This window comes from Pseudophryne corroboree, chromosome 3 (assembly GCF_028390025.1).
Source record: "Pseudophryne corroboree isolate aPseCor3 chromosome 3, aPseCor3.hap2, whole genome shotgun sequence".
NCBI lineage: Eukaryota > Metazoa > Chordata > Amphibia > Anura > Myobatrachidae > Pseudophryne > Pseudophryne corroboree.
The window spans coordinates 380,086,353-380,103,431 of record NC_086446.1 but is presented as its reverse complement, the minus strand read 5'-3'; the positions used below and the strand labels follow the sequence as shown (position 1 = coordinate 380,103,431).

The following is a 17,079-nucleotide window of genomic DNA, read 5'->3' as shown; positions in this document are numbered from 1 at the left end:
TCACATACCTATTTGAACTTGCGTTCAGGCCAATGCGTTTGAACTTGTTATTCAAGCACTTAACCATAAGGTATGTGTTCAATGTACAGAAATATTCATTTATTGGTTATTATTGAGCCCAGTATTATGCAGAATATGTTATTAATTGTTGTTAGTACTAAAAACGTATATTTCCCCAATTAGGCTTAATCTAACTTTCACCTGTGTACCCCACCGGTGCGTGGTTTTTTCAAGTATCCAGAATACGTAATTGCCATTTCATTGATGCACTAACAGTATTTATCAAGCACTAGAGGTATGCCATATGTAATTATTATGTTCTTGTGATGATGAACTCCTCTTTATGTGTCTATTTCTTTCTCTTTGGTATAATTGTGAATTCTTTGTTCTGAGATTGTATCACATAATTGTTTTCCATGGATATGTTAAGATCATCCTCCTTGTATGTTATACCATATGTGTATGTATATTTTTTCCTCACATATTATATATATATATATATATATATATATATATATATATATATATTTGTATATTTTGCCCATGTTTTAAGTTCTGTCTTGCATTTTTCCTCGTTTATTGACATGTTCCTTCATATTATTGTTTTAATCAGGATAAGATTCTGATATAAATATTTTTAGACATACCCCTGATGAAGTCTTAGAGTAAGACGAAACGCGTCGGGTTATTTGTTCATAAACATCAAATCTCCGAATTGTCAAAGGAGAAGGAGGAATCTATCAAAGTTATTTCAACTGGTCCTCTGTACTATATGGTGTTATCTGCAAGAAGAGATACTATACCGTTTTGTATCATTGCTTTTATGTTGTAATAAATTTTACATGGAACATGTTAAATGTGGTTTTATGCTCACGAATTAGGAGTAAATATATTAGGGAGACTGCTGTTTTTCCCCATTGAATATTGGGTGGAAAAACAACCCAAGTGCGCCCATTCCTCTACTGGCACACACACACACATATATATATATATATATATATATATATAATAAGAATTTACTTACCGATAATTCTATTTCTCGGAGTCCGTAGTGGATGCTGGGGTTCCTGAAAGGACCATGGGGAATAGCGGCTCCGCAGGAGACAGGGCACAAAAAGTAAAGCTTTAGGATCAGGTGGTGTGCACTGGCTCCTCCCCCTATGACCCTCCTCCAAGCCTCAGTTAGGTACTGTGCCCGGACGAGCGTACACAATAAGGAAGGATTTATGAATCCCGGGTAAGACTCATACCAGCCACACCAATCACACTGTACAACCTGTGATCTGAACCCAGTTAACAGTATGATAACAGCGGAGCCTCTGAAAGGATGGCTCACAACAATAATAACCCGATTTTTGTAACTATGTACAAGTAATGCAGATAATCCGCACTTGGGATGGGCGCCCAGCATCCACTACGGACTCCGAGAAATAGAATTATCGGTAAGTAAATTCTTATTTTCTCTATCGTCCTAGTGGATGCTGGGGTTCCTGAAAGGACCATGGGGATTATACCAAAGCTCCCAAACGGGCGGGAGAGTGCGGATGACTCTGCAGCACCGAATGAGAGAACTCCAGGTCCTCCTTAGCCAGGGTATCAAATTTGTAGGATTTTACAAACGTGTTTGCCCCTGACTAAATAGCCGCTCGGCAAAGTTGTAAAGCCGAGACCCCTCGGGCAGCCGCCCAAGATGAGCCCACCTTCCTTGTGGAATGGGCATTTACATATTTTGGCTGTGGCAGGCCTGCCACAGAATGTGCAAGCTGAATTGTATTACACATCCAACTAGCAAAAGTCTGCTTAAAAGCAAGAGCACCCAGTTTGTTGGGTGCATACAGGATAACAGCAAGTCAGTTTTCCTGACTCCAGCCGTCCTGGAACCTATATTTTCAGGGCCCTGACCACATCTAGCAACTTGGAGTCCTCCAAGTCCCTAGTAGGCGCAAGACACCCCAATAAGCTGGTTCAGGTGAAACACTGACACCACCTTAGGGAGAGAACTGGGGACGAGTCCGCAGCTCTGCCCTGTCCGAATGGACAAACAGATATGGGCTTTTTTGAGAAAAAAAACCACCAATTTGACACTCGCCTGGTCCAGGCCAGGTCCAAGAGCATGTTCACTTTTCATGTGAGATGCTTCAAATCCACAGATTTGACTGGTTTTAAACCAATGTGTTTTGAGGAATCCCAGAACTACGTTGAGATCCCACAGTGCCACTGGAGGCACAAAAGGGGGTTGTATATGCAATACTCCCTTGACAAACTTCTGGACTTCAGGAACTGAAGCCAATTCTTTCTGGAAGAAAAATCGACAGGGCCGAAATTTGAACCTTAATGGACCCCAATTTGAGGCCCATAGACACTCCTGTTTGCAAGAAATGCAGGAATCGACCGAGTTGAAATTTCTTCGTGGGGCCTTCCTGGCCTCACACCACGCAACATATTTTCGCCACATGTGGTGATAATGTTGTGCGGTCACCTCCTTTCTGGCTTTGACCAGGGTAGGAATGACCTCTTCCTGAATGCCTTTTCCCTTAGGATCCGGCGTTCCACCGCCATGCCGTCAAACGCAGCTGCGGTAAGTCTTGGAACAGACATGGTACTTGCTGAAACAAGTCCCTTCTTAGCGGCAGAGGCCATAAGTCCTCTGTGAGCATCTCTTGAAGTTCCGGCTACCAAGTCCTTCTTGGCCAATCCGGAGCCATGAGTATAGTTCTTACTCCTCTACGTCTTATAATTCTCAGTACCTTAGGTATGAAAAGCAGAGGATGGAACACATACACCGACTGGTACACCCACGGTGTTACCAGAACGTCCACAGCTATTGCCTGAGGGTCTCTTAACCTGGCGCAATACCTGTCCCGTTTTTTGTTCAGACGGGACGCCATCATGTCCACCTTTGGTAATTCCCAACGGTTTACAATTATGTGGAAAACTTCCCCATGAAGTTCCCACTCTGCCGGGTGGAGGTCGTGCCTACTGAGGAAGTCTGCTTCCCAGTTTCCATTCCCGGAATGAAACACTGCTGACAGTGCTATCACATGATTTTCCGCCCAGCGAAAAGTCCTTGCAGTTTTTGCCACTGCCCTCCTGCTTCTTGTGCCGCCCTGTCTATTTACGTGGGCGACTGCCGTGATGTTTTATCCCACTGGATCAATACCGGCTGACCTTGAAGCAGAGGTCTTGCTAAGCTTAGAGCATTATAATTTTACCCTTAGCTATATTTATGTGGAGAAAAATCTCCAGACTTGATCACACTCCCTGGAAATTTTTTCCTTGTGTGACTGCTCCCCAGCCTCTCGGGCTGGCCTCCGTGGTCACCAACATCCAAAACTGAATGCCGAATCTGCGGCCCTCTAGAAGATGAGCACTCTGTAACCACCACAGGAGAGACACCCTTGTCCTTGGATATAGGGTTATCCGCTGATGCATCTGAAGATGCGATCCGGACCATTTGTCCAGCAGATCCCACTGAAAAGTTCTTGCATGAAATCTGCCGACTGGAATTGCTTCGAAGGAAGTCACCATTTTTTTACCATGGCCCTTGTGCAATGATGCACTGATTTTAGGAGGTTCCTGACTAGCTCGGATAACTCCCTGGCTTTCTCTTCCGGGAGAAACACCTTTTTCTGGACTGTGTCCAGAATCATCCCTAAGCACAGGAGACTTGTTGTCGGGATCAGCTGCGATTTTGGAATATTTAGAATCCACCCGTGCTGTTGTAACAGTATCCGAGATAGTGCTACTCCGGCCTCCAACTGTTCCCTGGACTATGCCCTTATCAGGAGATCGTCCAAGTAAGGGATAATTAAGACGCCTTTTCTTCGAAGAAGAACCATCATTTCGGCCATTACCTTGGTAAAGACCCGGGGTGCCGTAGACAATCCAAACGGCAGCGTCTGAAACTGATAGTGACAGTTCTGTACCACGAACCTGAGGTACCCTTAGTGATAAGAGCAAATTTGGGACATGGAGGTAAGCATCCCTGATGTCTCGGGACACCAGATAGTCCCCTTCTTCCCGGTTCGTTATCACTGCTCTGAGTGACTCCATCTTGATTTGAACCTTTGTAAGTGTTCAAATTTTTTTAGATTTAGAATAGGTCTCACCTAGCCTTCTGGCTTCAGTACCACAATATAGTGTGGAATAATACCCCTTTTCTTGTTGTAGGAGGGGTAATTTAATTATCACCTGCTGGGAATACAGCTCGTGAATTTTTTCCCATACTGCCTCCTTGTCGGAGGGAGACCTTGGTAAAGCAGACTTCAGGAGCCTGCGCAGGGGAAACGTCTCGACATTCCAATCTGTACCCCTGGGATACTACTTGTAGGATCCAGGGGTCCTGTACGGTCTCAGCGTCATGCTGAGAGCTTGTCAGAAGCGGTGGAACGCTTCTGTTCCTGGGAATGGGCTGCCTGCTGCAGTCTTCTTCCCTTTCCTCTATCCCTGGGCAGATATGACTCTTATAGGGACGAAAGGACTGAAGCTGAAAAGACGGTGTCTTTTTCTGCAGAGATGTGACTTAGGGTAAAAACGGTGGATTTTCCAGCAGTTGCCGTGGCCACCAGGTCCGATGGACCGACCCCAAATAACTCCTCTTCCTTTATACGGCAATACACCTTTGTGCCGTTTGGAATCTGCATCACCTGACCACTGTCGTGTCCATAAACATCTTCTGGCAGATATGGACATCGCACTTACTCTTGATGCCAGAGTGCAAATATCCCTCTGTGCATCTCGCATATATAGAAATACATCCTTTAAATGCTCTATAGTCAATAAAATACTGTCCCTGTCAAGGGTATCAATATTTTTAGTCAGGGAATCCGACCAAGCCACCCCAGCTCTGCACATCCAGGCTGAGGCGATCGCTGGTCGCAGTATAACACCAGTATGTGTGTATATACTTTTTATGATATTTTTCCAGCCTCCTGTCAGCTGGCTCCTTGAGGACGGCCCTATCTATAGACGGTACCGCCACTTGTTCTGATAAGCGTGTGAGCGCCTTATCCACCCTAAGGGGTGTTTCCCAACGCGCCCTAACTTCTGGCGGGAAAGGGTATACCGCCCATATTTTCTATCGGGGGGAACCCACGCATCATCACACACTTCATTTAATTTATCTGATTCAGGAAAAACTACGGTAGTTTTTTCACATCCCACATAATACCCTCTTTTGTGGTACTTGTAGTATCAGAAATATGTAACACCTCCTTCATTGCCCTTAACGTGTGGCCCTAATAAGGAATACGTTTGTTTATTCACCGTCGACACTGGATTCAGTGTCCCTGTCTGTGTCTGTGTCGACCGACTAAAGTAAACGGGCGTTTTAAAACCCCTGACGGTGTTTTTGAGACGTCTGGACCGGTACTAATTGTTTGTCGGCCGTCTCATGTCGTCAACCGACCTTGGCGCGTGTTGACATTATCACGTAATTCCCTAAATAAGCCATCCATTCCGGTGTCGACTCCCTAGAGAGTGACATCACCATTACAGGCAATTGCTCCGCCTCCTCACCAACATCGTCCTCATACATGTCGACACACACGTACCGACACACAGCACACACACAGGGAATGCTCTGATAGAGGACAGGACCTACTAGCCCTTTGGAGAGACAGAGGGAGAGTTTGCCAGCACACACCAAAAACGCTATAATTATATAGGGACAACCTTATATAAGTGTTTTCCCTTATAGCATCTTTTTTATATATTTCTAACGCCAAATTAGTGCCCCCCCTCTCTGTTTTAACCCTGTTTCTGTAGTGCAGTGCAGGGGAGAGCCTGGGAGCCTTCCCTCCAGCCTTTCTGTGAGGGAAAATGGCGCTGTGTGCTGAGGAGATAGGCCCCGCCCCTTTTTCGGCGGCCTCGTCTCCCGCTCTTAACGGATTCTGGCAGGGGTTAAATATCTCCATATAGCCTCCGGAGGCTATATGTGAGGTATTTTTAGCCAAAATAGGTATTCATTTGCCTCCCAGGGCGCCCCCCTCCCAGCGCCCTGCACCCTCAGTGACTGCCGTGTGAAGTGTGCCGAGAGGAAAATGGCGCACAGCTGCAGTGCTGTGCGCTACCTTAAGAAGACTGAGGAGTCTTCTGCCGCCGATTCTGGACCTTCTTCTCGTTTCAGCATCTGCAAGGGGGCCGGCGGCGAGGCTCCGGTGACCATCCAGGCTGTACCTGTGATCGTCCCTCTGGAGCTAATGTCCAGTAGCCAAAGAAGCCAATCCATCCTGCACGCAGGTGAGTTCACTTCTTCTCCCCTAAGTCCCTCGTTGCAGTGATCCTGTTGCCAGCAGGACTCACTGTAAAATAAAAAACCTAAGCTAAACTTTTCTAAGCAGCTCTTTAGGAGAGCCACCTAGATTGCACCCTTCTCGGCCGGGCACAAAAATCTAACTGAGGCTTGGAGGAGGGTCATAGGGGGAGGAGCCAGTGCACACCACCTGATCCTAAAGCTTTACTTTTTGTGCCCTGTCTCCTGCGGAGCCGCTATTCCCCATGGTCCTTTCAGGAACCCCAGCATCCACTAGGACGATAGAGAAATATATATATATTTTAAAAAAAAAGTCTAACTATGGAACTAAGTAACGTGTCTGACTTATATTTGCCTCACAATGTAAAACATGTAGCCAATTAACAATGGGGTCGATTCAATTCAGCAACAGTTGAATATCGCTGGGAATTAGGTCCCGGCGCTATTCAATACAGCGACTAGTTACCCTCAATTGTCGGGAATTCTTCTCTCACCCCCGAGGGGTGACAGAAGAAAACCGACAAAAGTGCCGGCACGAGGCTGATTCTGTCGGGAATCAGCATCGCCGCGGTTAGTTAAGTCAGAGAATGCCCGTTCTCCCGACAAAACAACCTGTTAAGTCCGCGAGAACGGGCATTCGCAGACTTACCGTTAGATGAATTGAATAGCGTTGGGAGCTAATTCCCGGTGCTATTCAACTGTCGCTGAATTGAATTGACCCCAATAGTAGAAAAATAGAATATATACAATTTAATATTTACATATGTCATACAGTATCTATTGACAGATAACGCCTAGGGGACATTTATCAAGAATTGCATATGCAACGCGATCTGGGCACAATTCTAATGGCGCGATGTATAAAAGAGTACCAGCAGGGACAGGTGGTTTCAAAAGGAGCCCATCCCTGCGATGTGCAGAGTGCTGTCGGTGCTACGCCACATGCGCGGTCCCTCTGACTGCACATGCACAGTGGCCATTGCTGGGGAGGGTTCTGGGGAGAACTCCACTGGCTAACTATGCGAAGTGTACAGGGTACTGCCAACTTCAGATGGCGGTAGCCAATCTCCAGAATGCGTCACATTCCAGGAGCAGTTAAGTCCGGCAACAAGAACACACACACACAGATATAGGGGTATATGCAATTGCGGTCGAATTCCCGAAATTGTCGAATTTCGGGTCATTTTCGACCAAAAAAAAAAATTCGCCTATGCAATTCAGTGCTTTCCGACCAAAAAACGGACTTTCAAAATTCGACTTTTTGAAATTCGACTTTTTGCAAATTCGACTTTTCTGCAATGATATAAGTGCTGCAATTCGACCAAAGCATATTCAATTCAAGTTTGGAAATTCGACAGCAGTGCTTTTAGACAGCAAATTCGTCATTTTCAATCCGCCACACTTTGGAGGGTGAAAACAAATAAAAAAATTTTAAACATGTTTTTTTTTGTGTTTTTTTTTTTGGGGAATAGCAGATCTATTTATATTAGAAGGGATTAGGTACTTTTTTTTTTTTTTTTTGGAGGCACAAATATTATTTATATATTTTTTAAAATATTATTATTATTTTTTTTATTTATTGCTGGAACGGTAAAATCCTAAAAAAAAATGGCGTGGGGTCCCCCCTCCAAAGCATAACCAGCCTCGGGCTCTTCGAGCTGGTCCTGGTTCTAAAAATGCAGGGGAAAAATTGGGCAGGGATCCCCCGTATTTTTAAAACCAGCACCGGGCTCTGCGCCTGGTGCTGGTGCCAAAAATACGGGGGACAAAAAGAGTAGGGGTCCCCCGTATTTTTAACACCAGCATCGGGCTCCACTAGCTGGACAGATAATGCCACAGCCGGGGGTCACTTTTATGCCGTGCCCTGCGGCCGTGGCATTAAATATCCAACTAGTCACCCCTGGCCGGGGTACCCTGGGGGAGTGGGGACCCCTTCAATCAAGGGGTCCCCCCCCCCAGCCACCCAAGGGCCAGGGGTGAAGCCCGAGGCTGTCCCCCCCCCCATCCAATGGGCTGCGGATGGGGGGGCTGATAGCCTTTTGTGATCATGAAAAGAATATTGTTTTTTCCAGCAGTACTACAAGTCCCAGCAAGCCTCCCCCGCAAGCTGGTACTTGGAGAACCACAAGTACCAGCATGCGGGAGAAAAACGGGCCCGCTGGTACCTGTAGTACTACTGGAAAAAAAATACCCAAATAAAAACAGGACACACACACCGTGAAAGTAAAACTTTATTTCATACGTCGACACACACATACTTACCTATGTTCACACGCCGACATCGGTCCTCTTCTCCATGTAGAATCCAGGGGTACCTGAAAATAAAAGATCAATATACTCACCTCAACCAGGCTCCAGAGATAAATCCACGTACTTGGAGAAAAAAACAAACCGAACACCCGCTCCATGCCGGACTGAAAGGGGTCCCATGCTGACACATGGGACCCCTATCCCCGAATGCAGAGAGACCTGTCAGTGACAGCTGTCACAGAAAGGTCTCTATAGCCAATCAGGAAGCGCAACTTCGTTGCGCTCATCTGATTGGCTTTGTGCGTCTGAGCAGACAGCGCATCGCACAGCCCAGTCCATTATATTCAATGGTGGGAACTTAGCGGCTAGCGGTGAGGTCACCCGCCGGTCAGCGGCTGACCGGCGGGTGACCCCCCCGCTAGCCGCTAAGTTCCCACCATTGAAAGTAATGGAGCGGCTTTGCGATGCGCTGTCACGTCACAGACAGCGCACAGCCAATCAGATGAGCGCCACGGAAGTAGCGCTTCCTGATTGGCTGAAGGGACTTCAGTGACAGGAGTCACGTGATGTCCCGGCATTCGGGAGAAAGGGGTCTGATGTGAAAGCATTGGACCCCTTTCTAGTCCGGTATGGATCGTTGTTCGTTTTTTTGTTTTGCCAAGTACGTGGATTATCTCTGGACCTGGATGTACCTCTGGACGCTGGAAGGTGAGTATAATTTTTTCACAGGTACCTCGGATCGTCGGAGACCGTGGCAGTCGGCGTGTCAACATAGGTAAGTATGTGTGTGTCGGCGTATGAAATAAAGTTTTACTTTCACGGTGTGTGTGTCCTGTTTTTATTTGGGTATTTTTTTTCCAGTAGTACTACTACAGGTACCAGCGGGCCCGTTTTTCTCCCGCATGCTGGTAATTGTGGTTCTCCAAGTACCAGCTTGCGGGGGAGGCTTGCTGGGACTTGTAGTACTAATGGAAAAAACAATATCTTTTTATTATCACAAAAGGCTATCAGCCCCCCCATCCGCAGCCCATTGGATGGGGGGGGGACAGCCTCGGGCTTCACCCCTGGCCCTTGGGTGGCTGGGGGGGGGGGGGGGGACCCCTTGATTGTAGGGGTCCCCACTCCCCCAGGGTACCCCGGCCAGGGGTGACTAGTTGGGTAGTTAATGCCACGGCCGCAGGGCACGGCATAAAAGTGACCCCCGGCTGTGGCATTATCTGTCCAGCTAGTGGAGCCCGATGCTGGTGTTAAAAATACGGGGGACCCCTACTCTTTTTGTCCCCCGTATTTTTGGCACCAGCACCAGGCGCAGAGCCCGGTGCTGGTTTTAAAAATACGGGGGATCCCTGCCCAATTTTTCCCCTGCATTTTTAGAACCAGGACCAGCTCGAAGAGCCCGAGGCTGGTTATGCTTTGGAGGGGGGACCCCACGCCATTTTTTTTTCGGGTTTTTCCCGTTTTTTAAAATCGCGGCAAAATCCGCCAAATCGGCCGATTTTCGCCCGCGATTCTGGCGAATCCGTTTTTCATTGAATATGGTGAATTCCGGAAGCCACCTTCCGGAATTCACCTGGCGAATTTAGTCGAATTAAAAAACGGCGAAAAATTGCCGCGATTCGCCGTGAATTGCATATACCCCATAAACTGTAAACAACACGTAACAATGGAATACAACAGCTGGAAATAAACTGGGAGGCAGAATTTTTTTTTTTTTTTTTTTAAATAAAGAGAGATAGAGATATATATCTATCTATCTATCTATCTCTGTACCATACTGCCATCCTAGTTAACCTGTACTGACATAATACTATTTTAGTAGCAAGGTATTAAACCATAGAAGCAGAGGGCACTAGGAATATATTAATTGCTGTTTATCAATAGTCCATTATTTTCAATAGATACTGCGTGAAATTTAAATGATATTAACTGGTATATAGCTGACCAATTTTAATACACTTTTTAATTCTATTTACACTGTTTTTAGATCTTTCACTAGCTTTTGAAGTTTTCAATGATGACATTTTAGTATAACTATAGTGAAAGATATGTTTTAAAGTCTGCTACTCTCTGGGAACCATGACAACTATACCCAAGCTATTTCTTGTACAGGCTCTTGGGGTACAGCTGAATCCATTATCCCTATTTATTTTCTCACTTGTGAGTGTAATAAGTTAGGGGATATCAGAAATAACACACCTAGACAAGCGGGAAGTATTGCATGAAAAAAAAAAAATTAGGCGAGTCTCCCATATCCAAACTGCTTAGGACCAGAAGTATTTTGGATTTTTCCCTATTTTGGAATTATTTGCATACCATAATGAGATACCTTGGGGATGGGACCTAAGTCTAAACATGAAGAGCATTTATGTTTCATATAGTGTTCAAGCTAGGAAGTTTTAGGTGGGCTCTGAGCCCTGCCTGATTTGAAAGTGGCCACAGTGTCCTGTGGGTGGGAAAAGTCGTTTCCAATCAGCGCCACATGAATCTATTCACAGTGAAGGGCGAGCTTGCGGGAAGCCCAGCACCTCCGTAAGTGATTGGCCCCCAACTCTCCCTGCACGTCAGCACCCTGCCTCCGTTCTGCCGGGAACACTATCATATACACATACAGACTGAAGGTAATTTTATACTATATTTGTAATCATTTTGTGCATGAAACAAAGATAGTGTACACTGTCATCAGAGAGCAAATATGTCACCATCTCAGTCACACTAAAACAATTTTCGATTTTGGATATTAGAATGTTGTCTATGGCAGACTCAACCTGTATATCAAACTGAAATTATAAACCAGCGGAGAGGAAATTAAATTCTTAATAAAGAATGATTATTTTGCGCAGATGGAATACTGATTTCTCTTTCAGACCTCCTCCCTACAAACTACCTGAAGAGAACTTGGGTGGGTTCCATGCAAGGACCCTAACAGTTCTAAGGTACTTATACCTGTACCAGGTCTTTCATTTGTGTGACAACACCATCATATATATGAAAAGCAAATGAAGTAGTGTTCATTTGTAAGATATTACAGACACGGTTCTAATCAGCATATGCATTAAAAACTAGCAAAGTGCTACGTGTGCCTCCTCAATCATCTGCCATCACAAAGGAGACCTGATGCACCACTTGGGGAAAAGGAGCACTCCAGAACTCCTGCTATTTGGTGGGAAGATGTTTTACACTACTATAGTGTTCTTAGTAGTCAGACATATATGGGGGAGTAACTGCTTAATGCACTAAGTTTGCTGCAGAATATCCACTGTATCCACATAACTGCCCTCATTACCGGAGCCTCAGTAGTCTCCAATTTGTCTCCTCCTTTGTCTCTCTTGCGCTTCTGTTTCTTCTTTTTCTTAACTCCACTCTCATCTCCCGCACTAAAACAGAACAAACCATTACAAAATAAAAAAATAAAAAAAAGCATAAGGCACGTCAAGGATTCTTGTTGCGCTAAACAGGTTTAGCATTTGAAACAAAAAACAGAAGGATGCCCACACTCCGTTTTACTCACACTGCACATGGCAATATTAATGCCATATATGTACACAACGCAGAAAGACCGGGCTGGTCTTTTACGCTAGTGTAGGCTTAGAAGGGTTGGAGGCCGCACTGGACTTATACGTGTGGAGGATTGTATATATACCCTCGAGTTACCAACAATAAGAAAACATCAAAAACGATCCCCAAAAGGGGTATCTACTGTAAATATGTAAGTTGGTGGTGCTCCCAGAGTCAATAATGCAAGTAGTAATATTTTTAAGAGAAAAAGAGAGAGACTCTGGGGTATATTCAATTGAAGTCGAAAGCTACAGTCTGTCGAAAAGACGGCAGTTTTCGACTTTTTAAGGTCGAATTGTGACTCGACCTATTCAATATAACCCAAAATTTTTCGACAAGTCAATGACGGGGGAGAGCAGCGCTACAGCAGCAGCTATATAGCCACTGCTGTAGCGCTGCTCTCCACCCATCTCCCCTCCTGCATCTCAATTCGACTTTTTTAAAAGTCGAATTGAAATATCCATTGAATAGCCCAGGTCGGATCCATTCCAACAAATGAATGTCGGAATGGATCAGACTTCAATTGAATATACCCCTCTGTGTTAGGGCACTCTTTGCTAATATGAATTATGTTAAAACTTAACTTTTATTAAGATTTATCATAAAATAGCGCTATTTTATAATAAATCTTATATGCTAGTGTACAGATTTGCAGAGAATTGGGGTATCTTGATGACAGACTGCATGCTTAAATGTTTTGATCAAAATCCTCATGATTTTTCTTTGCTAGACAAAGATTTGCAGTTTATTAATGTTAGCGCTGATAGCAAGTCTTCATGTTTGTCAATACTGGCTGCAGCATGCTGCTCTAGGCATCCTGCAAACAACATGCAAGTGCTATGGGGCAACAATGGTGCCGCCTACATGGCTCTGTGCGATGGCACCACACACACGCAACTCTAGTTACAGCCCTGACCACAGCTACCTGCAAATAAACTATAAACTGACAGAACAGTTTCATGCCGTTTGGAATGCGTTTCATGTATTGCACCTTTAAAGAAGGCAAAATGTGCCAGGTAAAAGTGTCCCCGAAGCCATCAATGCTGCTCTCCTGTATACCAGAACAGTCTGCCTGATTCAAACTGGCAGAGCTGCTGTCCCTTACCTGTGTACATCCAATATACAGTATGTAAAGGAACCAATGTCATGGCTTCAATTCAGGCAAGTTGTAGTGGGATAACAGGAGAGCAAGGCAGGAGCAATGTAATGCATGAAGGTCCAATCCAAGACACCAGACTTTACATTTGCATGGTAAACCTCGCTTAATATTTTACAATTTGGTTGCGGCTTTGTGTGTGTGATATCATATATATATATATATATATATATATATAGATATAGATATAGATATAGATATAGATATATATATATACACACACACACACACAATGTGTAGGTGCGCACTTCTGGCGGCTTGTGAAAGAAACGCTACTGCAGCATGAATAAGGTACAACGTTTCATTGCCTTTATTACAGCATTTTCGTCAGGTCCCTGATAAAAATGCCGTACTAAAGGCATTGAAACATTGTACCTTATTCATGCTGCAGTATGCAGTAATGTTTCTTTCACAAGCCACCAGGAGTGCGCACCTACACATTGCAAATGCCATTTCCTAGTGGAGGCACCCGGCACAGGAACGACACTATTAATGGGAGAGCTGGACACTGCCACAAATGAATTTATACAAATATATACACACAAACAAGCGAAATGTAGAGATACAGCCCCAGGCCTGGCAGACACAGAAGAGGTTGCACATGGAGTGCTGAAACATACCTGATAATCCTATTAGAGGCCCTGAGCAGACAATGTGGAGTAGAGCCCTATTTAGAGTCCTGTTTCATGTGACAGATGCACAGTGAGGATGGTGCCAGAGACACAGGGCAGGATCAGCTGTTTGGGCAACAGCCACGTGTTTGGGGAGAGGAGGGGGTACTTGAGTGAAGATGCCAATTTCAAAATTCTGGATAAATGCCGACAGAGAGTTTATATAGACTAAGGTTATATTATATAGACTTAGGTTCATGAACTTTCACATTGTACCTACAATTTCTCACGTATACATGTCCCATCCTAAAATTTCATTTTGCTATTGGTAAAGTGCAAGCATCATACAGATACATGACTTGTGTGATTCCGCAACCGGGACTTCAAACACTGATCTTCACTAGTAAAAGCTTACAATAGCCAATTCTGTATACTGCCCCTATGTGGCTCTGGTCATATGGGAGAGCAAATGTAATTATTTTACCCAGAATAATCCCCTAGAAATATCTTGCTCTACACAGAATTTACAATAACAGGTAGACTGATGATCTTCCTGTATACACCGGCCTGTCCTTTGTCACAGGGACCTAGAACAGCAGCACCTGGTCACTGACTTCTGGACACTTCTGCTGTGTGGAGAGTCCAGGTAACAATGCCCCACCTGAAAAATGCTCATTGAACAATGGAGTATATTGTTTTAATAGCAATATTATAAAGTGCTGATTAGTTCACTGCAGCTCAGTAACACAGCATCAAGCATCCTGCTAATAAGTATCACTCATCAACATTACATACACAACATGCTTCTAGTATCACTGGTCAGCATTATAGCGTATACTGCATCTATCTAGTATCAATGATCAGTGTAGCTCAGTATGACAGTCTTACCAGCATACATGGAGCTTGGTAGAATAGCATCTATCTGGTATCAATGATCAGTGTAGCTCAGTATGACAGTCTTACCAGCATACATGGAGCTTGGTAGAATAGCATCTATCTGGTATCAATGATCAGTGTAGCTCAGTATGACAGTCTTACCAGCATACATGGAGCTTGGTAGAATAGCATCTTTCTGGTATCAATGATCAGTGTAGCTCAGTATGACAGTCTTACCAGCATACATGGAGCTTGGTAGAATAGCATCTTTCTGGTATCAATGATCAGTGTAGCTCAGTATAAAGGCATCTTTCTAGAATAAATTATCTGCGTAGCACAGTCTAACAGCATCTTTCTGGTATCAATGATCAGCGTAACTCAGTATAAATCTTGGTAGTATTAATGATCAGCATAGCCCCGATGATCAGTAGCTAATAGAACAGCAGCTTTCTGTTAATATTGATCAGTATACTGCAATATAACAGCATCATTCTAGTATCAATGATCAGCACAATGATTAGGATTACTGATCAGATTAGCAGAAAATAACATTTGTACTATAAGCGACCTGAGTAAGGCCACAAACTAAAACCAGCAGAATTCTAAAAGATGCTCAATAATGAACTGGAAAACAATATGTTCATTTTATTAAGACTATCATTTACTTTACTAGGAAATAACTACATTTAGAATGTTAAGCAAGTTCACTATTGAATTCAATCTGATAACATATCTACTGTACATTAATCACCTAATGAGATCTAGAACAGTACTAACATAAGCACACAAAGGCTTCATAAGACTATTAAAACATATGCAGCTTAGATATATACAAGCACTGAATGCTTTCTCTGGGTGCAGATTTACCAATAAAGCACTCATTGTATGCTATTTTCTTATACCCAGTGCCTCTGTACATGAAGGACAAGACATAATCACCTATCAGTACTAATAATGTGACAGGTATTATCTACATAATCTCTCCTAGGATGGTCAGACCTTTATATAGTACAGACCGCAGAAGGGCAGGGCATAGGGGCTTTCCATTGTAAACTGTACTGAGAAACGACGATATTAGCCTCAAATGATCAGCCATCGACTCGTTTTAATCTTTAATTTAAACCCTGATGATTAATTGACAGAAGCAGCAGCCAGTAACACCAGAGCGTCTCCGCTTGATACGCCTATCAGGAAGGAGGAGAGGCGGGATGCATGGCGACCTAGGGCACGGTGTGCAAGAACCACGCAGAGCAGGGACCAGGGGGACCCCGCGACGGACTAGTCATTACCCCTGGTTGAAGTTGTGCTTCTCCTCGTTCTCGCAGTCGCTGCAATGCCCGTGGCCATTCTCATCCTCCTCCAGCCGATCTCCGGCTGCTGTCTCACTCTGATCCGCCATCTTTAATCCGAAGCCGGGTTAGGGGGAGGACGGCAAGCGGCTATTGGTTGAACGCAGCAGGGCATGCCGGGAGTTGTAGTGTAGTGGCCCGGCGCTGTCTTACAGAGCGCTACTGGAGACGGTGAAGAGAGACTATTCCCATTTCCCACCACAGTACAGGGCGCCGCGGCCGCCGGAACCAGAACACTCGCAGGTTGGAGGAGGGAGGAACCGAGGAACGTTCGGAGAGTGTTCTGGGAGTTGTAGTCGAGGAGCCCCGTACACACCCAACGTTCAGGCGGCTCCTTATTAACCCTCTAACAACCTGCCATACTACACTATGAAGTACATGTTTCATACCTCCCAACATGACCCTCTCCAGGAGGGACAGAATGTTCTGCTTCTGCACTTCACTGTTAATTTATGATTGCCGGCACCTGTGTAGAACAGGTTACTGGATAAGAAAGGTGTTTCACCGCAGGTGCCGGCAATCATAAGTTAAGAGATAAGTGTAGGAGCAGAGTATTCTGTCCCTCCTGGAGAGGGTCGTGTTGGGAGGTATGCATGTTTTATTGTTTACATGTTTATTGTGTTGTTAAAACGCAGAGCCTCCAACATGACCCGCCCCACTAGTTACAAAATGCTCTGTCTCAGGACTTCCCTCTTAATTTATGATTTCCATCACCTGTGTTGAATTAGTTAAATGATAAGAAAGCTGTTTCTTCACAGGTGATGGCAATAATAAATTAAGAGGAAAGTCCAGAAACAGAGAATTTGTACCTAGTGGGGCGGGTCATGTTGGAGGGTATGAAAACGTCCACAACAAAATGACGCCATTAGTGAAATGTTTCAGTGCACAACACCTAGTGCAGATTTTGCATGGTGTGATATTGGTAAAAATAAGATTTTACTCACCGGTAAATCTATTTCTCGTAGTCCGTAGTGGATGCTGGGAACTCCGTAAGGACCATGGGGAATAGACGGGCTCCGCAGGAGACTT

The 17,079-nt window shown here is 44.7% G+C and overlaps 1 protein-coding gene across 1 annotated transcript in view; it reads right to left on the bottom strand.

Moving 5' to 3' along the window:
- NMT1 (N-myristoyltransferase 1) overlaps positions 1-16,360 on the bottom strand; it is a 59,524-nt gene extending 43,164 nt beyond the window's left edge. Inside the window, exons 1-2 of the mRNA XM_063959983.1 lie at positions 15,991-16,360; positions 11,787-11,877 (exon numbers count right to left, since the gene is read on the bottom strand). Of these exons, the coding sequence (XP_063816053.1) occupies positions 11,787-11,877; positions 15,991-16,100 (201 nt within the window). The 5' untranslated portion in view covers positions 16,101-16,360. The remainder of the gene's footprint in view (positions 1-11,786; positions 11,878-15,990) is intronic.
- Between the last annotated feature and the right edge of the window lie 719 nt (positions 16,361-17,079).